The following is a 23,933-nucleotide window of genomic DNA, read 5'->3' on the forward strand; positions in this document are numbered from 1 at the left end:
TTAAGCTTAGTTTTTTTCTTCATGGAAAGTTACCAGTATGTTTTCATATCTATTATGTGGTTCTTCAAGCTAATCAGCATCTCACCAACGTCGTCCTTTCGTCATCCTTTCATAGGCAGGACATCTTCAGAAAGGTCACCGCAAAAGGTCACTTGAGAGTCAGTCAGCTTCTACTGCTTGGAAAAGATTCAGTCCTGGAACCCAAAGAAATAGCCAATTTTTCAGGCTCCATCTATGGCCCAATCACCACCCAAGCGGGGCCAATGCATGGCATGGTGAGAATATCAGTCACACAAATGTTTCTAACTGTCTTCCCACTAAAAGCATCATTGGCCTTTCACACTAGCCGAAATTGCTGAGCACTCTAGAGAACTGGACACTCATATTTTTAATGTTTTCAACAGGAAAAAAAAAAAAAAAAAGGATCAGAATTATTTCCTCTACAAACACAAAAATAACAAGAATCCAAACCCCAATATCCACCTGCAGCAGCATAATTCCCGTGTATTCAGGTAAATTAGCCTAGATTTACAGCAGTTGACACAGTGGATTGCACGTAATCACTCCTGGATTACAAGAGTGGAAATTATTTCTAATTATAGCCATTGGCACCAAATGGTCCACATCTGACCTATTACATTAAGCCCTTGACTATCCATGGGAGACTTTCCACGCCTTTCGATGGGCTTTTGATTAGGGCTGATATACCTGGTTTTTTTCCACTTCTTTTGTCCTTGAGATCTGCTATTACTTCCCACAGCTATCGAGTTTGTGATTTATTGGTTTAATTACTTTATTTTTATTTGGGTTTAGTATTTTTAATAGGACACAACTGACACTTTGAAATAGGAGCCACTTTTTTTCTTAAGGGTTGCATGTGATATTGGTTGCCTTGAGCAGAACAGGGGACTGGAAATCTGTGATACTTCTGAACACTTTCCTTCCACTTCTACTGAACAAAATGCTTTAGCACAAAAGCAATAATGGCAAAAAGCACAGTTTAAACGTGTTAGTGGTATCAAAACATGATATCAAAGAATTTTGTAAACTAAGTTGTTGCGTTTTATCTGTGGGCTTTTCCTGGGAAAGCCCTCTTACTTGGTAGCATAGGTGCAAACCCAAGTCATTTTCTTCACCTGGTGCGTATGAACAGCCCATTAGGAAGGGAGGAAATCCTCCCTTTACGAACATGGCCAGAAGATAACTGACGGTAACATGAAATCTCAGGGCAGAGCAAAATCGCTCAGATCCAAAATAAGAAATAAATGTGTGAAGAACAGCTATGGAGCAGTCCTAGCAACGGTAAATACCCATTTGCTAAAATGCATCAAGTAGCTACCTAAAGCCAGCAAGGATTCTCCTGAATAAAACCCATAAAACCTAGGTTAAAAAAGCCCACATAAACTAGGGAACAAACGCCCATCCAGGTGAGACTCACATTAGCAGCTGCAAATTGTGGGGACTATTTGCTCTTCCCACTCTTTCCTACACGTGTTATCATCCCCCTGCACACACGTTTGCAGGACTGGCATCCCTCCCATCCTCTGTGCAATATTTTATTGGCGTGAATTCTCCTTTTTTTTAAAAAAAAAAAAAAAAAAGAATGTTATTATTTACTACAAGTCTCTCAGGAAAGGACTGCAGTTCTTACTGCAGCCTAATGGATGAGAAAGGATAGAGTGTTTATTCCAAGCCAAACAGCGAAGGAAGAATCCACCGGCTTAGGAAAAAAAACCCACCTTTCAGGCTCTAGCTAAGATTGAATGGACGTTTGGCACCGAAACTGAAATGTATCATTTTCTTGGGTCTAACTTTGCGCAGCCCTGAAACTGGAGTCAGATCAGAAACAGCAATAGGTGCACCCAGAAACGGCTGAAAATAATTAATTAATGCCCCACCGAACACCACCAGCTCCCTCAAAACCACCGCTCCTGGCACCGGGCACAGAGAAAAGGTTTTAAAGCTTTAAAAAAATAATAATAATAATAAAATAAAAAACACCTCCGCCAGTGCAAGGCGCACATGAGAAGGGGGGCAGCCGCCTTCGCCGTGTCCCCCCCCCCCCCCATCCACGGCTGTGCCCGGGGGGGGGCGGCAGCCGTCCTGTGCCGCGGTGGGCAGCGGGGACCCGGGGACGGGCGGCCGGGGCTGGGCAGGACAAGGCAGGGCAGGGCAGGGCCGCCCCGCCCCGTCCCGTCCCGTCCCTCCCCCGGGCCGGGCGCGGCGGCACCCCGGGGGCGCGGCACCGGCGGCGGCGCCCCGGCCCGCCCGGGCGGGCGGGCGGCAGCAGCAGCGGAACCGGGGGATCCTTCCCGCCGGGGATGCTGCTCCCCGGGGGCCGTGCCGCACGCTCCCGCCCTCCGCCCGCCGTCGACCGGGCGCCGCGCGGAGCCTCCGCCTCCCCGCGGCGGTTTCCCCCGCGGCGGGGCCGCCGCCGCCGCCGCCCCGCATGGCCAGAGCGAACCGGCCGGGGCGCGCCGGCGAGGCCCCGCCGCAGCAGCCCACGGCCCCGGGGGCGCGGGGCGTCGGGCTGAGGGCGGGCGGGCGAGGCCGGCGGCCCCGGGGTGCCGCCGCCGCCGCCAGCCGGGCGGGCAGCCCCGCCGGGGGATGACTCAGAGCCGCGGCCCCTGCAGCGAAGCCGCCGCCGTTGCCGCCGCCGCGCCGGGCTCCGCGTCGCGCCGCCCCATGCCCCCGCCGCCCGCCGCGCCCGCCGCGCCGCGCACCGGATGATGCCCCCCCGGGGGGCGGCGGGCTCCTGCCGCCGGCGGCGCCTGGCGCCCCTCAACGAGGACAACGGGCGGTTCCTGCTGCTGGCCGCCCTCATCGCGGCGTACCTGAGCGCCGGCGCCACCGTCTTCTCGGCCCTCGAGAGCCCGTCGGAGGCGGCGGCGCAGCTCCGCTGGAACCGGACCCTCCACAACTTCAGCCGCATCTTCAACATCAGCCTGCCGGAGCTGCGCGCCTTCCTGCGGAGCTACGAGGCGGCCATGGCCGCCGGCATCCGCGTCGACGCCCTGCGGCCCCGCTGGGACTTCCCCGGCGCCTTCTACTTCGTGGGCACCGTCGTCTCCACCATAGGTGAGCGCCGCGCCCCGACGGTCCCGCGGCGGAGGCGCCCGCCCGGGGGATGCCGCAGCCGCGGCCCCGGGGCAGTCGTTATAGCGACCAAAGTTTGGGGAGAGGCGCCGCCGCGTTGCTATGGCAACCGGGGGACTTGCAGTCGAGGGGGGCTGGCGTGTCCGGGTCCCTGTCCCTCTTCACCCCCCACCCCGTCGGGTCGCGGTCCCCCACCGCCCGCCCCGGTGCGCGGAGCCGGGGCCCGGCGCTGGGCTCCGCTCCGCAGCGCTCCGGCAGCCGCTGGGGCGGGAGCCCCGTCCCTCCTTAGCAAACTTTCGGTGCCGGCTGTGCCGTTGCTTTGTTGGGCTTCAACCGGCCCGCAGGAGCGAGCGGGGCCGGTCGCCCTCCCAGTAGCCCTGCCCGCGGCGGGATGCGCCTGGTGGCCGTATGGTTCGTTACCGGGAGAGGCGGCGCGGGGGCTGACAGGCAGCGGGCTACCGAAGATGCTGAACGGTAGCCAGGCTTTCGCGGTGCCCGAGTGGTGAACTTGATACTGGTTTTAACTGCTGGCAAAGTTAAGATGCGTATGTGAGTAAAGACATAAGCTACGCGAAGCCGTACGTCTTCTGGCAGTACCGTCATACACGTTCTCAGCACATCGCGGGCTACAGCTGGCTGCAGTTATTTGTATCCGATAGGTTTTTAGGAAGAGCCGCACTTTAAGAGTGAATCCTGCGTTTTGGGGGAGGACTTCTTTTTTTTTTTTTTTTTTTTACTCTAATTTTTTTTTTTTACTCTAAAATTGCCATTTTCTACTTTTTTTACTCTATAAGCATCATTAAGAGCTGTCATATGGGAGATTTACTTAAGTAAAGCTGAGGCTGTCTGCGGCTCTCGGAGTACTGCTTGAGAAATCCTGCCCCTGCGGACAGAAGATCTTACTGATCTTCTCTCTCTGCCAGTTTTTAAGTTTTGTAACAAGCCAATTGTCTTGAGGCTTCTGAGCATAAATGTCATGCTTTCCCTTTATTAGAGGGGAAGAAACACACAGCTCATTATTGCGCTTACATTCATTAGGTTCGGAAAATGTTTTATCAATAGTGACTAATCTCTATAATAGAGTCGTGATGGTGACTACAGGAATGTTGTCAAGTATTGTTACTTTTTGCATTGAATAATTCAGTTAACTTTTCCTTTTCAAGTACATTCAATAGTCCAGTCATTAAAACACCATTTTAATTAAACGTTAGGCCTTCTTCATCACAACAGCATATATTTTTAAGAGATCATTATGACTGACCTGAATGGAGGGGGGGGGGGAAAGTCAGTACATTAACAAACCCACTCTTTCCTTACACCTGCTGTAGCAAACGAAGAAATCTTCAGGAGATGTGTAAATGCAGATCCATTCCCTTCTCCGTGAACCCTGGCTTCTCCTCTTTGTGGCTATTGAAATGTGAAGTGTCCTCTGCATTTGCAAGCATTGGTTTGCATCTCCACTTCATCGCCCTGTCTGCAGTCATTTGTACCTGGGCGGAGGGAATGGGAAACTCGGCAGGGTTTTTTGGCAGTCTTGACAAGTGTAAATGGCTGAACCAAGAATTGTGTTTCTCATATTCCTGTAGTGCAACCTAGGGCGCTGCTCTCTCTTTATAGCCAATAATGTCTACACCTCTCACACGCGAGATGGAGGCTGAAGATTGTTTTTCCCGGGCTACAACAAGGGCCAGATTCTGCCAAGCGTTCCCCCGAGCAGTACCTTCTCCTGGCACACTACCTGCCGGTACTTCTGGATTCCTTAGAGCGCTTTGCGTGAGCGCAGCGAGCCTGCTGTAGAGCAAAGTTCTGCTCTGGGTGAGGAGATGCAGCAGAAGGTGGCTCAGAGCAAAGCTGAGTTGTGCCTTTGGGCACAGTGAAGGCCGTGGCAGAGCCGCCGTGCTGGGGGTGCTGCGCTGCACGGCCCCGGCACAAACCGCGTCACCTGCAGTACCGGCGTCCCGAGGCTATTGCACCCCATCCCGGCAGAGCTTTTCCCAGGTAGGTGTGCAGCTCCTGCGGAAGAGGAACTGCTGCCCCCACCTCAGCGCTTCTCCTCACTTGTCCCTTCAAGCTGCTGCGGCTTGTAGAGAGGCAGAGCGCAAGGTGGGCTCAGCGGCTTGCCTACAGGCGAGGCTTCTTCCGCTGCACGGTTGTAGTCAGTTGTTAGTGGCGGCTGTGTTTGCCCAGCAAAAACAGGAAAACCCAGTGAATTAACTAGTTGTCCCGCTAAAACCCCAAAGCTGTACTCTGGATGAAACGTGCACAGAGCTGTCTCGCTCACAGCTGCAGCGTGGAGGAAACCAAATGGTGGACATCAAAATGTCACCTGGGGGAGCAGTTCCAGAGCCGTTCTGTCATGGTCCCTTTTTTTCCCCCTCCCAGCCAGCTCACTTCTGTACTTACCTGGAGCAGCTTTGATGTGGAATCAAGCTCAGGCAGCTCAAACACCGTATTATCCTGGTTCAGAGCAATTTCACTTGCCTTCGTGTCGCAGTTCATTGACGAGGAGAATGCTGTCTTTACTCAACCTCACCAAGAACTACCAGACAGGTAGAGTCAAAACAGCGTGCCTGCCTCAACAGCTTCACCTGTTACATGTGTCAAAGCAACTTTATCGCTGCAGCTAAACACGCTCCTATCCTAGCGACGCATCGGAAAGCTTTCCTGCTCGCTGCTTAACAAACGGCAAGTAGACGCCGTGCCTGACAAGGGTAAATTGCCCACGGGTTACTCAGCCTCTTGTCTGTAGAGGATCCCAACTTATGGAAACTCGCTGGTTCTTTTCAAGCTCTCGCTCTGCTCCCACTGGTTTTAATAAAACTACTAAATCCTTCGTATGTAGGCGTCGAAATACAGTCACCCAGGGACAGGGCTGCAAGTTTTCCAGGGTTTGTGCAAGCTGGACAGAGGGAGGGAGGGAGGGAGGCAGGCTCCAATTCTTCATCCTTCTGCGAACACAAAGATTAGGGACAGTCGGGCTTGGAGGGGACTGCTCCATCCACCCTCCTTGAGCAGGGCCTTGGCAGAGCCGAGCAGCTCCCCTTCGTTAAGTGCTTTGTCTCCTGTACTTCCCTGGCTGCAGGTCTGCATCTTCCCTAATTACACAGGGATGCAATCAAACCCTCTGGGTGAGAAACATGTTAGTGGGGTCTTTCAGAAATGGGAGAGAGAGTTAAAATGAAATGTTAAGTGTAATCTTAAAGCGTTTTCCTGAATAGCCCGCGAAGTGAGTGGCTCACCGTCCATAAAACACCCTCTTGATAGCACTCTGGGCATTCTTTTTTTTCATTATTGCATTGATTGTGTTTGAGTAATGAGATGTTGAGTCTATTTTTCATTAGACGCGTCTTGATTTTTCAGAGCTATGTAAGAAAATTCTTCGGTGTAATTTCTGATTGCTTGCTGTCAGTCTGCACCATTTATTCAGTCATTATTTTGCACTTCAAAAGGTATTTTCCCATAGATGTTTATTATTATTTTCGTATGGATTTCTTTAAGGAGCAGCTAGTGAAATTTATTCTTGATTCATTTGTCTAACTGGCAATAGACTTTGGTTTTCAGTTGAGTTTTTTTCCTCCCTCCACCAAATACAAATCACAAATACTTCCCAGCACTTTGTTAAAGACTGAAAGCAAAGCATAACTCAGACCAGTTTTCTTTTCGGTGAAATGTTGCAGAGTGCAGTGTCATCAATCATAGCCTTCCCCATATTCTAGCGCATACGGCAGCTCCAGGATGCCTGAAGCTCTGGATTTCTGACTCAGTCCATGAGTCTTGACTCTGTATCCAGATTTTTTTCTTCTTTTAAATGTTAGAATAGACGTTAGGTACCTACGTATTAAAACTTATTGAGACATTGACTTACTACTAAATTTGGATTTTAAGCTTCTTACGTGTAAGTACACGTTTCAGAATCTTTTAGAAGATCAAAGGGATACAATTGCTTTATAGAAATCCATACCAGACACTAAAAAATGAGGTCAAAAGAAGTGGTCCAATACATAAAAGGGATTTTTCATCATAGAAAAGCACCCTTACTGTAGATGGATTGTTTTGGGATGGAGCATGTGTGGGTTATAGGTGCTTTGAGAAGAAATTATGCAAAGATTTTCCTTCTGTACAGCAGTGCGACGGTTACAGGTGTTTAGGACACGGTGTATAGGTGTGAGCAGGACTATTCAGCCTTTCCTTGTCCCTGAGGTATCATGTTAAATGCCTCAGTGTACATGTGGACTGACAGCTCCACCCAAAGGGATGGGGCATGCTCTTCTCTGCTGTCATCTCAAAGAGATAAGGCACAGCCCTGTGGTGAGATGGGCTTTGAACCCATGTGAAGAGAGGCTGCATAAAGAGATACGTAACATTCGGTATTTTGTGCCAGCTAACTAGCCTCCCGGCAGCTGCAGTCTCCTTGCTTAGGATGTTGGCTGGGTTAGACCCCCTTCTCTCCGGGTCCTCCGTAGGGACCCAGCATACCCAGCACAGCATTTCTGTTTGTGCTCCACAACCTAGGCACCATCCCCACTCACTTCTAAAATCTCCTCTGGCTCTGTGTTGTAGTGCTTTGAGAAAATCTGGAGCTCCAGATGTGCTGAAGGCAATAATTCAATGGAAGTGATGTGCAAAAGGCAGTCAGATGGCTCAGCAAGTGCATGGCCAGGTGTTGGAGTAGGAGCCAGGAGAGCTCAAGAGCAGGCGCTTCACGTGGTAACTTGGCAAGAAATTCCACAAATAACCAAGTTGGCCTGAAGGCTTTTAAGGGGAAAATATATTTGCCCTGTCTTCTTCATTGGTGTTTTTTAGGATATGGATTTGAGCTGCAGCTGGGGAGGGTTCTGGCTCTCTGCTCTCTGTGAGTGCAGTTTCACTGTCTATGGCCAATGCAAACGAAAAGTTGACAGTCAAACCAGAGTGTGCACCTGATCAGCATCAGCGTTATATTTTCTCAGGGCTCTTGCAGTTCTCTGAGGTTTGTACACGCAGTTTTGCAGAAGGTTCAAAGTAGGGTGCAGTTGCCTCAAGAGCTCACCTTCTTGAAGTAAAAGAAAACCAAAAGTCAAACAAAAACCAAACGAGAAAGCAGTTGGGAGAGCAAGCAGTATTATTAAGCTGCAGTGTCAGGTTATTTGTCTTTGCTGGCCTGTATGCAGTCTGCAGCCAGCACGAGAGGGTGTTTCAGCTTGGTCTGCTGTGGCCAGATCCAGTTCCGTAGGTGCATGTGTGATGTTTTCATCAATGTCTGGGTGGATATCCAAAAGTTATTTTCTCACACTGGTGGTCTTGGTAAAGAACAGAGAGCAAAAGGCTCAGAAGTCAGCAAGTCGATGGTCGGCATCTTTCTGTAGAGAGAAGCGATCCTGCAGTGATTTTCTTCAGATGAGGACCTGGCACCATAGCAGTGTTTTCTACTTGCTGTAGCTTCACGGGAGTATTGACTTCTTTGGGTACCACTGATGGGAATGTCCTAAATGTGTGGGCATAGGTTGGGTGCTCCGAGCAGGAAAGTAATCTAAATCACAGCTTGCCGCCTTGTAGTTGAGAGCAACAACAGGAAGCCAACAGGAAGCTTTACTTGGAGTACTTCCATGTAATTACACAGGTGACTTGAGGTGTCCCCGTTGAAGGGTCGTGATGCAGTAATTTTGATCCTACATTTCTTGGGTTTTTAATCGAGAAGGTGGGAGGGAGGAACCCCATTACTTTAAATAAAGCCCTTTTTAAAATAAAAGTTTTCTGAAAATACTATTTTAATCAGTCTCAGTACTGCTTAGAGTTCACTTCCCCCTGTAGGCTTATGCCAGACCCAGAAAGTGAAGCTATTATGGTGCTTCAGTCATCTAAACTGAGTGATTTCTACAGAACCACATCAGCTCAGATTACTTAATCTAATAGTTTCATAGGTTTCTTAAATATTAAACCCTATGTGTGAAACCCTATGTTTCAAAACACTAACATCAGTACAACAGAGATCTATTTGGTGTTTTGCGGCTGGAGACATTAAGCCAGGGGATGACCAAATTGCACTTCTTTTTGCTGTAGCTATGGAGTTTGGGGTGCTTAGCTGGCATACTGAAACCTGGGGTCTCCGAACTGAATGTCGAACACCACAGCATCTCAGAGCAGTCACCCAAAAAACAAAGCCCATCTATAACATCAGGGAATGAAGAATTTGCCTGGCATCGCATAAGATTTGGTCCCACATCTCAGAAGTCAGGGGACGTTTTATATTGACTTACTGTGTGCTGGTTCAGGCTCGAAACAAAGATAAACTGGAGGTTGTAATGGAGGTTTCTCGATTTTTGCAGCCTTCAGGTTCCCTATAGGTCAGGTAATTGAAGGAGCAATGTCCACTTAGTGGGTATGTACCTCCCACTTAGCACTATATACAGTTTGGACTTCGATTATACTCCTTCTGGGCAGCAAATACCTTGTATTTCGGTTCGCTATGCATTTGCAAGAGCTTGGAGATGTGATTGCAAACCAAACATTGGTGAGCCAAAATACCGCTTTGATGGCTCTCTTATCGGTGGAGGCGACATGGACGGCTCCTGCTAGTCGGTCTGTATTACTAAGGAACCTCCCGGTAAACCAGTTATCATGCCAGTAATAGCAGTGAGGGATCATAATTATTTGGTTTATCAGCCGTCCCGTTTGTGTCAGGCTCATAATTCCTAATCCTGTCTGAAACCCTTCAGGCTGTGTTCCCATGGAGCGCAGCCGGTCCCCAGCCTCTGCTGTCCCCCTTTACTCTTCTGGGGATGTTCCCCCTTTCTTTCTCTTAGAGCTTATCTAACATCCCTCGGTCACCTGCCTTTCCCAGGCACTCTCAATTTCTGCTGCCTCCCTCCCAATTAGCATGCCCTCCTCTACTGGTGGCCTATTTGCTTGATTAAATTTTGAATATTTGCTTAATGTCTTTGCAGTCCTTTGAGTTAATAACTACCAAAGAAGTCAAAAGTAAAGCTTTACAGTTTCTTTCTGTTCCCCATCACGCCTGTCCCTCATCTCTAGTGTTAATCCTGCTATTGACCCTCATTTCTTTTTTCAGACTATTTCTTCCTTCTCCGATTGTCTTCAGTTTCACACAGATTATAACACTTCATCATTTTTTCTCACTTTTACTGATGGGTCATCTTTGCAAGACAGTGTGTCTTGCTTTTATGCAAACTTTAATTGCTCTTCATCGTGGAGAGAAGAGGAAAACAATTATAGGATAGATCTGTTGGCAATTAACTTCATGTAACGATATCCATTCCTGGTGTTGTGCTGGAAAATACAATGCCATTTCTTTAATTTAATGAACACAGTATTACCTTATCTTTGCAGTTATTGAAGTCAATGAGAATTTTACCTCTTGCCATAGTTAACTCAGGGTTAGAGTAACAGAAACCAACATGGAACATTTCATCTGCAATTTTTAGTATGAGGACAGCTTGATATTATTGGAAGCGTAGCTTGTACCCATGATCCATATAAGCCTTACTTACCTTTATCAGAAGACACAGTTTTCATAGCACATCAGCACCAAGTGCATATCTGAGCGCATTTTGGGAGAAGGTAGGTAAGGACAAACATTAGGGTTCATGATGGTGAACATCTGAGACATGAAAGTCCTCCTGAGCACAGTAAATCTTAGAAGTGATAATAAAACCTTTTGTGAATAGAAGCACTTAAGTAACAAACAGAATTATAAGCTAAGAAGCAATTGCATAGCAATCCAGACAGATCAAAAATGTTTAATTTTATATCTCCTCAACAGCCTGCTTCTGCTGAAGTCAATAGTAGACCAGTCTACAGAGCTTTAGGAAATCCCACCTTACTCATTGAACTGGCACGCTGGGTTAATAAGACAAATGTAGGTCTGATGTTGCCAGCACCCACTGGTGCGTGACGTTACTGTAATATGTCTCTGAGCTCAGTGGGTCTGCTGATGGCCAATGGGTGGCACACCTAGCTATAGACATCACCAGGTTTCAATGCAATCTCTCTTGAATCAAACCAAGAGAAGCAGAATGAAAATTAAATCTAATTGCATGAGATGAGGCAAAGCATTAGCAGCCTTTTCAAGTAATTAAAGCTTTGGAGTGCAATAAGATAAGAAATTGAATGGTTTGATGTTAACATATGGGATTACTTATATGGGTGAGGCACTGCTATTGTGTTTAAAAATCCATAGTAAGTGCTCCATACTCATTGGTGAAAAAAGTGATAATACCTTGATAACAAATATAGCCCCACAGTGATTCCTCAATGAACTTTAAACTTTCTGAGCTTGTACCACTGCAGCTTCTTCACCTTTAGAAATGATGGGCCAAACGTTCCCATTTATTCTCAAGTCTTAGGCAGACAAATTTAATCAAGGCAGAAACGGCAATTAGGAGAAATTTGCCCACGTGAGAACTGGATAAGAAACTAATTCAGTAAATTTCAATTAAAAGAAAACTGGATAGAATCCTTTTGGTTATTCTGTATTGAATATTCTGTAATCTCTTTGCTCAGACCGAGTATTGTGGAAGCAATGTAGTTATCTCATGAGGATAAATAAAAAATACAGTGTCACTCATGCTCAACATTTATGGAGTCGAGTCTACTTTAAGGTTCTGATGACGGAAGTGACTGCAGTGTAAAGATCTTCAATCCAAATCGTGATCTTAATGGGGAGTGGGGAGAAAACTGCTGTGGTAAAACGGTTTGTCCATTCACAAAAACTTCTACTGGTAGAGCTGTGATGACCAGGAAAATCTCAGCTAAAATCAAAAGCTCAAAATGATCTTGATAAAATGGTGAAGTTGTTCAGTATCATTAAATTTAAAAGTAGTCAAGGGAAATGAATACTAAGGAAGGAAGAGTTAAATGCAGAAATAGAAAATGAGAAGTAACTGGTTCGTCAGCAGTCCTGTCACCCTATATTTCTATCACAGTTACTTAAAATTAGGTCTTTGTGCCTTCGTGAATGACTTAGAAGAGCTGCCTGAGCTAAAAGATACTTAAGAATTTGCTTTCCTTTCAGCAGGAACTTTCTGAAATAAGGGACTCAGGAAGGCATATTTAAACCATTAAAAAGTTGAGGTAGATTGGTCAGGTTTTTATTCGTGAAATCATAACTGTAGAAGTTTACACAGAAATTCAGGGAAAAAAAATGGCCAAACGGTGTAAAAGATTTTGCCCTGTATGCTTAGGTCCTTTTTGTCCTACAGGTCCATCTTTATAGGCTGACTCTTTGTAAAGCAGGAGAGCTGACAGCTACCAAGAAATAGATGTTCTCTGAATACCTGCGCAAACACCAATGGCAGAAAAAAAAATGCTGCACATCTATTGTTTTATCCAGTCAAAAGATAAGCCAGTGATGCAACCATTTGTGCAAGCAATGCACAAATTACATTTCCCATCTGTAAGGCTTAGAAAGCTCAGGAGTGACATCTTGTTTTATCAGACTTCTCATGTGTGGAAATCTGACACACACCCAAGATCACTTGTGCAATTCGGATAATGCTATTTCTTAGCCTGAAAGGAGAAGTACCGTGAGATGTACTGGCACTGGAGTGGCAGTACACATGCAAGTATTCTTTTGAAGCCTATAATGTCTCAAGAATGTAACAAAATTTGGATGCCGTTATCCTTTTTTCCTTGCAGCTCAGAAAAAAAAAAAAATTCTTACAACCTTGGGTCTACTCATCTGAAACGCGACTGCAGGTTTCAATAAACAGCAAAAGCAGGTGTGAATGCTAATGTTTGAAACGCTCCATTTGAAATGACAGGGCATAAGCTTTTTCTTGTTAGAGTGTTGCTTAGATACACAATTATCCACACAAAAATCATTCTCAAAAACATAGGAAGATAAGAGTGGAAGCAGCTTTAAAGGATGAAAAATTGAGATTGCAAGAGAAATCAACTTTTGAAGCAGTGTTCACCTGGAATCATATCATCAGCTACATGAAGAGTGTCGGAAGGTCAGAGAAGGTGGCAATGTATGGCCATGTGGAGATATTGGACACATCTCAAAAGAGAGAAGGAATTGCCCAGTCTTGAGGTCCGTGAGCTATGCCTGCCTGTATATCCCTGGTTACTGAGGCAGACTTTGTGTATTTCTTGATTATCGTGCTTTTGTTTTCTGCAGATTTTTAAAACTGGTTCGGAGACATTTCCTCTGTCTGAGAGCGTCTTAGAGACCTCGGTGTTTTAGCTGAGGTGCGGTAAGCCAAGGCAGATGCTTCTGCACACAACCTCAGGCGTGAGCAAGCGTTTGATACGGCCCTGAGGGCGGTTAAGGCAGGATTTTAGACCACTAGCCTTTAGTGCAAGGAAGTGGTTTTCCACAGTAATATAACTTAAACAACCGAGGAGCTTGTAGGCTATATTTTTCCATTATTAGCACCGCCACCATTTCAGAAAAGATTATAGCAAAATGGTTTTCACCCAGCTGTTAGGATAAGGAAAGTAAACAAACCAAAGATAGGACTCTGAGATCATCAGGTATGGAGACAGCCGCGAGAAGCAGCTCTGGACTAGCTGAGGTCAATTCACAAGGAGACAGGCTGCAACCAAAAGAACGAGCATGCTGCTTTCATCCCCTTTTTCTGGAAGTTTTCCTTTGCGAGGTGGTTTAGCGCTAATTTAGCCAACTAACTCATATTCTTTCTGTTTTAACAAGCTATTAGAGCACCCCAGCTGTGCCAAGGAGCAGTGTAACTGGCAAAACCTGGGGGGGTTTAGTATCACCTTGCTTAAGATTTGCCTAAGAAAGGTAGCATAAAATTAAGAAAATAATTTCAGTCTTGATTTTTATGACTGTAAACCAGACTCTGTCCCCATGAGTTTAGCAGGGACGATTATGTTATTTATAAGAGCAATAAAACCTGAAGCACTGGAAGAAAGTTTATTTATGAACAATATTTTAATGGAGAATTTAAGGAAGACTGTCACGCTGCGGGACACCTCCATCCCGTTGCAGTCGAGAGTGAGCAAGAATAATGCCAGCTTGTAGGTCCTGACTTTCTGTTTCTGTGTGCAGTTTGAATTCATACTCCTCTGATTTTCATATTTCTCTGAACTTCATTCTCCATCGGCTTGTTTTAGGAGAGGCCCCCTGTCCCTCACTGGAAGCTGTGTCCTGATGCAATGGGACTAACCAGAAACCCCAAACATAAGCTTGCCAGAGATTTCCAGCCTCAAGCCCGTGACGTTCCCCATGTGTTCCCTCTTCAGGGGGGCTGCTTAGCAAGACCTCAGGCTGGAGCTACTGCTTAGCTGGCGACGCTGGTGGCTTGCCACAAGTCAGCCCCCGTTTGGCTGTACGAGGTGCGTAGAGGAGCAGCCAGCCCCAGCCAGGGAACTGTAAACCTGATTTAGAGACACTTCTGCTTCTTCCTTGTCTTGGTTCTGTGCCAAAGCAGCTTGGCCAGACCAGATGATCAGCCTCCTCCTGTATTTTTTGGGCTACGTGTTTACAATAATGGGATTTAGTAGTGAGCAAGGGTGGGGTTTTTTTTTTTTTGGTTAGTCTTTGGTGTGCACTTTCTTCTCGCACTGTACACAGAAAGGGCAACATGCAGCACAACTCAGAAAAAAAGCTTGCCTACTTCTGGTGAATGAATAGAGCAAGAGTGCTGCTGCTGGTGAAGCTGCAGCCCCAGCGTTTCTCTTTTTAAGGGTCATTTATCACTCAAATTTACAAAAGTTAGGCCACTTGAGCTGATAAATGTGCCTGCTGAGTACTCACTAGAAATTCAAGATCTTTCTTGGAAAGCTCAACTAGAAGGTGTCAGCATAGAAAAACACACTTGGGAGACTTGCTGCAAAGAGAAGGTAAATGTACGTGAGCAGCCATGTTTTGAGGCGGTTATTCCTCTCCCCTTTCCTGGGGGAGCTTAGGGGGCTACCCCTAAAATGCCTTAGACCCCTGTCAAGGTGGTAACACTTGAGGTTTCTGAGAAGAAACCTCACCCTTACTCCTCTCGGGCCTGGCATATCCTTCGCCCTAAATGTGTCGTTCCAGCTCTGTCAGACAGGACACCTTCTCTTGTAGCACATGGAGTCCCCTCCTCACCTGCCTGCTGACACAGGCAGGTATCTGCCACACACAGCAGCACCTCCACGTGCACGTACCCTGCATGTGGGGTCAGCCTTCGTATTCCCATCTTCAGGGGATTTCACAAGACAGAGGTTGCCTTGCAGCTTCTTAGCTCCTAACTGGCTGCCCTGTCCCCTTCCTACCAGAGGAGATCTTTCACCACCACCTCCGCTCCAAAATCTCCTCTCCAGAACACCCAGGTCCCCCATTCAACTCAAGAACCACAGCCACCAGCGCCTCTGGTTACTGGCTGCCCCTGTCCCCTTCCTACCAGAGGAGATCTTTCACCACCACCTCCGCTCCAAAATCTCCTCTCCAGAACACCCAGGTCCCCCATTCAACTCAAGAACCGCAGCCACCAGCGCCTCTGGTTACTGGCTGCCCCTGTCCCCTTCCTACCAGAGGAGATCTTTCACCACCACCTCCGCTCCAAAATCTCCTCTCCAGAACACCCAGGTCCCCCATTCAACTCAAGAACCACAGCCACCAGCGCCTCTGGTTACTGGCTGCCCCTGTCCCCTTCCTACCAGAGGAGATCTTTCACCACCACCTCCGCTCCAAAATCTCTCCAGAACACCCAGGTCCCCCTTTCAACCCAAGAACCGCAGCCACCAGCCCCTCTGGTTACCTCCACAGCCCTTTCCATCACACCGCTCCCCACTGCAGGTGCCTCCTGCCCTGTCCCCTTGGGCAGCCCCTCATGGCATCCCACTGCTCTCCAGGGATGCCTGGGGGAGCACAAGCCCCTTGCCCAGGAGCAGAAATCACAGGTTGCCAGAGGAACTGGGGAGTCCCAGCAGCCCTGGCCTGATGGAGCTGCCCTGCTGCCTCCTAGCCCTGGGCGCAAGGGACTGCTACGCAGACCTGTCTCTCATCCTCATCCAAGTCACTTTTTGGCATAATTTTAGGTTTGTCTTTGTCATTCGCCTAATACAGGAAAATATTGGTACCTCTCAGTCTCTTTTTATACCTTTCACATACATGCTGTAACTAGCAACTCTTTTATAGCTTTACCTTTTAGTTATTTATTGTCATGGTTTCCAATTTAATAACTTTTTTTTTCCCCCCCAAGGAAGTTTAGGTTATTTTAGGTTGGCAATTCTATTAACTCTTTTAAAAACCAATGTACTTTAAAGAGAAATGAAAACGTGGCCACGACCTTTCAGGCTGCGGTTTAAATCACAGCCAGCAGAGAAACGCTGAAGGTGATTGATTCTGGTGTTCACTGATGTTATGCATAGCAGCACTTTGGGTACCCGATAACCTGATCACAGTTGTGTGTAAGCAGAATAAAATTGGTGCTGTGGAAAGCCTTTAATAATTGCCTGCAGCTTCTCAAAACTCCTTAATGTTCAATTAATCATCTCCTGCCTCTGTTCTGCCAGCGTGGCTCCTTTTAAGTAGCAGTTGTCTCAAACACCTGACTAATATTTCACCAGTGGAGATGTAACAAGGAACAACAGCGGTGACCTGGATGGTTTTTAACTACGCTCATCGAGTTTATCATGGTGCTCTTTCAGGTCACAGAATGGACTGGGCATCTTTTCCCACAGTCTCTGGTGGATTGGGTGCATGAATGCACATTTTCATGTACGGACAGGAGTTAGGGAAAAAAAGAAGACCTGGTTTAGCCCACCCTGGTTGACAAAGGAAATTTGGAGGACCTCTGACCACTTGTTTATTGTAGGCACTGGGGAGAACTAGTCCATGTTAAAAGAAGGTTATTAAAATTACAAAAAAGTTAGGAAATGCTAGAAACAGCCTTATTCAACTTGAAGTGGTGTATATATATTACCAAGGATGGATGGATGGATGGATGGATAGATAGATAGATAGATAGATAGATAGATAGAGATTGATTGATTATGGGAGTCAATCATTAGCTTCATAGTCACTCAATGTTTTCTCCATGGGGTATCTGCTCCAGTACATGGGTCACCAAGGACTGCAAGCTTGTGTACAATACAGGTTAGACCAGCCCTAAAAACTGCAGTGGTATCTCGTGTCTTCAGACTTAGCTTGGCTCTAAATTAAAGTGTCTTAACGCACACAGTGCTGGACAGTCCACCACTGTTCGGGAGCTCTGTTTCCAGATAGTAATCTAAATAAGATCAAAGGTGATTGTATAGCAACTTTGATATTGCTCTGGCAACATTGCTCGGGCAATGGAAAAGCTCTAAAAATTTTACTGTTTGAGCCCAAAAGGGGGTATTTTAATAAAGCAGACTGACGAAGATGTTAAAGGGAAAGTAAGTTTTTCATTTGTAGTCTGAAAATGCAAAGCCAGGTGGAAGAACTGCCTCATAGTATTCTCACTCCTTGGGTAAAAGCGCTGGATGCAGCAGAAGGTTTCCATCTGCGGCAGTTTTGTTGGCTCTGAGCTATGACCCTGTATCCAAGGCAACTGTTTCTGGATGTTAGGTGGTAAGGAGCTATAGAATAAATGAGAGGTAGTTGTGAAATATACAGGTGTGACTCTATCAGGGACAAGAATGATGAAATGCTCACAGGCGGAAAAGGGTTTGAGGGGAGCACCAGAATCCAAATACAGAATTTGAGTCTCAAAATTCAGAATATATCTTCCTTGATGTGGTATACATGTTAGTCAATAAAGAGCAACCAGGACTATGGAAAGCCATGAATTAAAATAAGTGTGAAACAGACATGAAACGAAATTGGTTGCGCTTAGTTTATCTGCCTGTGTTCTGTAATACGCATCTCTTGGGGACAAGCCCTGTAAGAGCTTAGTTTTTATGTTGCAAGAACTTACTTCCTTCTCGAAGCAGCATTCTGGTTATAGGATGTTTTTGTTTACTTCTGAGAAATCATTTGTTTAAAACGTTCTAGTCAACAATTTTAGTTTTATTTTGATTCCTTATTAAATGTAATTGCATTATTAAGAGGTGATAGAGGTGACGCTACTTTTGTGATCTACACTCTGGGATTTAAAATGATTGCTCAGTTGTGCTGACTTGCTGTAAGTCCCATGGCAGGACGCCTCTGTAAGAAGAGCTGAGGGCCTGGCTGAAGGAAGCAGGGACACACCATGCCGTGGTTAAGGCTGGAAGACTTTCTTGTGTTCAGTTTTCAAGGTGACTAAAACTTTCCTCCATCTCTGGTTAAATATATCTTTACTGGAAAACTGTCGGCCCATTTGATCTCAAAACATAGTAAGACATGGTAATTGCCAAACCGATTGGCCTGAGAGAAGAGCTCGCAGGGAGTAAAGCCGCTATTCCTTCTTGTTTTCTGGCACCAACCGCCTCTTTTACCCATAAGAAAATGGGCGAAAGAAAAGAAAGGAAGAGCAACGGGAAGCATATCACAAGGCAGGTGGGCCTTCACAAGTTTGCCCAGTTGCACTGTCTCTTGAATCCATCGCCAGCTTAAGTAAATTAAAAGTCCAGATGAGCAGAACAGTAATGACAAAACCTATTATGCAAGTCAGGATGAGGGACTCACTAATTGCCAGCACTTACCCATGAGACACTGCTGAAGGATAAGTGGTAGCTGAGTGTTTTTATCAACTCGGGTCTACTAATTCTGTTAGGGGAGAAGAAGTATCAAACAGCTGAAATTAATGCTGCCATAGAGCTTATATCTGAAGTGATGGGTCAGAGCAGGGCGGAATTAGCGTGAGGGACATTGAAATATTGTGTCTGAGCCACACAAAATCAACCCCAAGGTACCTCTACACTATATGTCAGGGCTGTGAAAATCGCAAAGCACTGTTCCGCTTGGTTCCTTGTACTGTCCCAGAAGCACAGCCAGTTCTGGATGAATTCATTTCACCCAGGCTTGATGATGTACTTAGCCTTGAGCAGGGGCTGAGCTCAGAGGTGTTGTACAGAGGACCCCTGGACTAACTCCTGGTGGTCCAGGTGGTGCCGAAGGGACAAACACAGCTAGGGAAGGAAGATCCTGTACGAAGAGTACCTGAGCGCGCTTCTGTCTGCTGGCTGTTGACCTGAAGTTACTCTGTCTGCCTGGTCTTACTTTTTGCCTGTTTTATGTAAGTCTGAGCACTCTTGTTGCCATGATGGGTCCCTTCACCTTGCGTAGCTCCATACTGAATTTTGGTAACATTTGGCTTCAGAAAATCACGCTTAAACAAACCGCATCAAAAATATAAAACTTCACCACCTCCCGTGAACGATCGCCAAAAAGTACTGAAAAGCTCCAGCGCATTTACAACTTGATCCAAACTGTCACTATCTCTCTTCTTCTTTTTTTTTTTTTTTATTATTAAATGTGTCTAGCCATATGTGTGACAATAAACCCATTTATTTTGATGGTGATGTTCGCATGCTTGCTGTGAAGCACGTGTTTAAATGCTTTGCTGACAAGGCATGGGCGAACAGATGCCTTCTCCATAACGAGCTGGCCGCGCATCACTAGCTAGCAACCGCAACGGGCTCCCCGGCTCCTTCTAGGAGCCAGACACTAGTGGATATTCATCATCGAATGAGAAGGGTCCCGTGAGCAGCCAGTCCGACCCAGATAACAGCTTCACCCACCAGAGGAGGAGGACCTGAGGGGAGCTTCCCATTGCCCCGGGTGAAGCCTGGCCCCCCAAGGCAGGCTTAGCGAGACCTGCTCAGAGGTGGTCTTTTAGCACGACACAATGGAGAGACCGTGGGTCCAGAAAACAGAATCTAATGACCCCTTTGGTAACTTTCTTATTTTCCGGTAGTACTGTGCAAGTTTTTCACTGTCTTTTTCAGAAAAAGCTCTTTCTACTGTGAAGGTACCGATGATGCAGTACAGTCTGAATTGCTGGCACACAGCTGTTTCCAAGCATGCCAAATCTGGTGTGAAAGTAGGACCACCTCTTCCCTCGTGCGCCTTCATGTCTTTGAAAAGATATTTCCAAGCATTTGTGAACTTCTGTATCAATGAAGTACGAAGGCAGCACAAATAAATTACCCAGAAAAATACAGCCATTACAAAAATAAGTCAATAGATTTCAAGCAGCAATCTGAACTCATTATACGTAGGGAATATTTTCCTGTTACTGTTTAAAGGTGCGTCATGATAATAAACTGGATTTAATGATTTCATTATGCTCTACACTAAAAGTAGCTCCTTTTTCTGGGCAGACTTTATTGATGTGGTCTGATGTTGATCTTTACCTCCCCGAGTATGTTACTTGCTCAGCATTTTCGTGGAACAATAAGGTAAATACACTTCAGCATGTGGATTTTTCACAAACCATTAATTTAGATTAGATGTGGTTATTTATTCATGGGACATGAGCGGCCACCTCAATCCCATCAGTATGCTTTTTGAGTCAACCACCGACCATTTTTTCAGGGCAGAATAGCAGAATAAGGGCAATACCTACAGAACTGAGTTTCAGAAGAATCTTCCTGAGATAGCATGTGAAATACATGTAATTCTTTTCCATAGAATAACTGGTATCAGCAAATAACATGGAGCAGACTTGCTGTATTTATTTGCATGCAAATTTAAGATCACTTTTGCTGTTACTGAAGCACCTGTAGCTACCAGGCGTTACTGCTTATATACAAAATTATGTGTATGAGTAATGTCAAAATACAATTCTTGTAAAGAAGAGGTGAATTAACGTTGCTGCTGGATCTTTCCAGAGTTTGTATACTCCAGTTTTTTTATTTAAGTGTGCAGCAGTGTTTTTCCTCGCTGTAATTATCAGTCTGCAAGATCCTAGTGCTCCCAGTCTGCCAGGGGGCTCTGCAGGGGGGGGCGTCTTGCCGATGACTTAAAATGGGGCCATGGCTTTTCCTTCCTTCTGCGATGATATCAGGTGGGGTAGTCACAGTTGGGATTTGGTTAAGACTTCGAAGTGGTGTTATTTTTCAAACAATATTTGATCTTTGGGGGGGGGGGGGGGGAGAGTTTTTCTGTTACACAACCTGAAACCTTCCATCTTCTCAGTGGGAGCGGTATTATCAGCCCTCGATAACAAGAGCGTTACGCTGGGTTACAGCTTGTCAATAGAGAGCTTAAACTTTCCATCAGGCCACGCACGTGAGAGCAGGGAAATGGCCTCTTCACCTCGTTTTCATCTCAAGGTGGTTTGGGCTCAGGAATGCTTCCACCTGCATTTACAGAGTGGTGTTTCTCTGTTAATATCATCTTTTAATCTCTGCAAGGATATCTTGCTCTCTCTTGAGTTTTGGTCATCTCGTTGAGCCTTCTGGTGCCTTCTTCATTCTTTACAAAACTCAGTTTCATGTTGGCCTAATCTGACTTAGAGGTAGCACTCCTTCTTTTGTCCAGTGAGATGGGACCTTTGTTAAATTACGTACATCCTGAGCTTACATGTGAAAAACCGTGTCATTAACTTTACTCATTTATCTCCACACCGTAGGTTTCGGGATGACCACACCAGCAACCGTGGCTGGAAAAGTATTCCTCATCGTTTATGGCCTTTTTGGGTGTGCCGGCACTATCCTTTTCTTCAACCTCTTCTTGGAGCGCATTATCTCTCTCCTGGCGTTTATCATGAAGGCGTGCCATGAGAGACAGCTGCGAAGAAGTGGTCTCCTACCTCCCAACTTCAGAAGGGGGCCAGCTATGTCGGGGGTGGGCAGCCTCGTGGGGTGGAAGCCGTCCGTTTACCACGTGATGCTGATTCTGGGAATTTTTGCTATTACCCTTTCCTGCTGCGCCTCCGCAATGTACACGGCGGTGGAAGGATGGAACTACATTGACTCCTTGTACTATTGCTTTGTCACCTTCAGCACCATCGGCTTTGGAGATTTGGTAAGCAGCCAAAACGCTGCGTACCAAAATCAGGGATTATACAGATTTGGAAACTTCATATTTATATTAATGGGGGTATGTTGCATATACTCTCTTTTTAATGTCATCTCAATCGTAATCAAGCAAGTTTTGAACTGGGTGTTGAAAAAATTCGAATGCAGATGTTGCCCAAAGTGCCATAAATCAAGTGCCCGCCTCGGACGTCGCAACGCCATCACCCCAGGAGCCCGCCTACGTCGACATAACATCTCAATGGACGCTGACGGACAGTATGACAGCGACACCGAGGGGAGGAGGCTCTCTGGAGAGATGATCTCCATGAGGGAGCTTACGGCATCGAATAAAGTCTCCCTGGCCATTTTGCAAAAGCAGTTGTCTGAGACAGCCAACGGCTACCCGAGGAACGTTTGTATCAATACGAGACAAAACGGTTTCTCCGCAGGGGTGGGTGCTCTAGCCATCATGAACAACCGCTTGGCAGAAACAAGTGATTCTAGGTAGAGTTTTTGACATTCCTTTTGTTTCTTTAATAAAAATAAAATTGTGATTAGGGTGGAATTATCACTGTAAGCTACTGGAAGGTTTTAAATTGAGAGACAGCCATGGTATTCATTGGGCGTTCAGCATTTTAGTTTCTGGGGGTTTTATAAGTCTTCTCTAATATGCAGTAACATCTTTACTGTAATGTTACAGTTTTCCCCAAAGGGTTTTTTGGAAGAGACTTGGATGTCTTTGATGCAGAATCTGACACAATTATAGAAGGATGGTGTGCAAAGTTAGGATGGTGTCAAAACCAACATGTTCTTCTTCAGAACATAGCCTGAACCCAAACTGTGGGTCAAAATGCATAAGATGGGCAAGTTCGGCTCCAGATTCAAACCTGGGGTTGATAAGGTTTGGCTAAACCAGTATCTCACAGTTTGCTGAAGTCTGGATCTGGCCCTGAACTTTGTACTCAATGCTCTTCAGCAATTCTTCATAGCAGGCCTGCATATAACATACGTGTAGGTGACCGCACTTACACCAGCTTGAGGGTGACTGTGCTTCACTTGAATAATCCTGCTGACTTCAATGGTACAGGATCGAATGGGCCGAATTCCCCGACTACAAATGATGTTTTTTAGCCAGTCTTGTCTTGAAACACTACCTGCTACCTAACTCTTAAAAGTCAGGGGATTATCAAGAACCGTGTTAAAATGTGCAAAACTATTCTTACCTACTGAAAACTGAAAACAGGCAATTGTCAACTTCATTTAATGCAAGAGAAGCCAGTATGCACCTCTGGTGTCAAATGTTTGCATCACCACTGAAATTCTTATTTCATTACTTTTACATGAAAATAAGTAGCTAAAATGAATGTAGGCTCTCTGTTGTCTTAAATTTGCATCTTCTGCAATATTGCTGCAGAGATTCATGCAAAGGATTTCCTTGCAGTTCTTTGGAGGCCCCAACCCTCTATTTGTTTCCCACAAATCTGATAGTGTGGGTTATACAGAAGAGCACTGCTTTGGAGCTACCCCGGAAGCTGGCTTCCCCCAAAACGTTGGTACTAAGTCATAAAATGGCCTAAGGCTGTTACTGGTGTCTTAAGTCATATTTAACCTGTGATAGCCCAAACCGCTGAAGAACCAGAAGCATCTTCAAGCAGACCTGGTCTAAGTGTCTAGTTTAGCGTGACAAATGAGTGCGTAGGAATTGCTGCAAATCTCTTTTAGAAATACGTGCAAAGCTCCACATCATTTCTCTAAATTCTCTATACTACTATGCCACTCCTTTAATGCTGTGAAGGGAATGAAAAGGCTTCTGCTGATTCCAGCAAGAAATATAACTTAAGTTTGAAGGCTGAGTAACCACAATGGTCAGCTCTTGAAAACGACTTGGGTACTTACGGGCAAGATCACAAGTACTAGGTTGATTGCTGAATAAAGTGAAAAAGCTGATTTTCACTGGGAATTTTAGAAATGTTTGAAAATATTTCCTTGGAAGTTTCATATAGATATTTTACTCTGTTGTTTATTTA

At 46.0% G+C, this 23,933-nt stretch overlaps 1 protein-coding gene across 1 annotated transcript; it reads left to right on the top strand.

Annotated features, from left to right (window-relative positions):
• Positions 1-2,726: 2,726 nt before the first annotated feature.
• On the top strand, positions 2,727-22,414 carry KCNK12 (potassium two pore domain channel subfamily K member 12; the record flags this gene model as incomplete). The annotated part of the gene is made up of 2 exons (XM_082481035.1): positions 2,727-3,078; positions 21,519-22,414. The coding sequence occupies 2 exons, from the start codon at positions 2,727-2,729 to the stop codon at positions 22,412-22,414; spliced, it is 1,248 nt and encodes a 415-aa protein (XP_082337161.1).
• Positions 22,415-23,933: the final 1,519 nt, after the last annotated feature.

Source organism: Vanellus vanellus (genome assembly GCF_965231255.1).
Source record: "Vanellus vanellus genome assembly, chromosome: 3".
Classification (NCBI taxonomy): Eukaryota; Metazoa; Chordata; class Aves; order Charadriiformes; family Charadriidae; genus Vanellus; species Vanellus vanellus.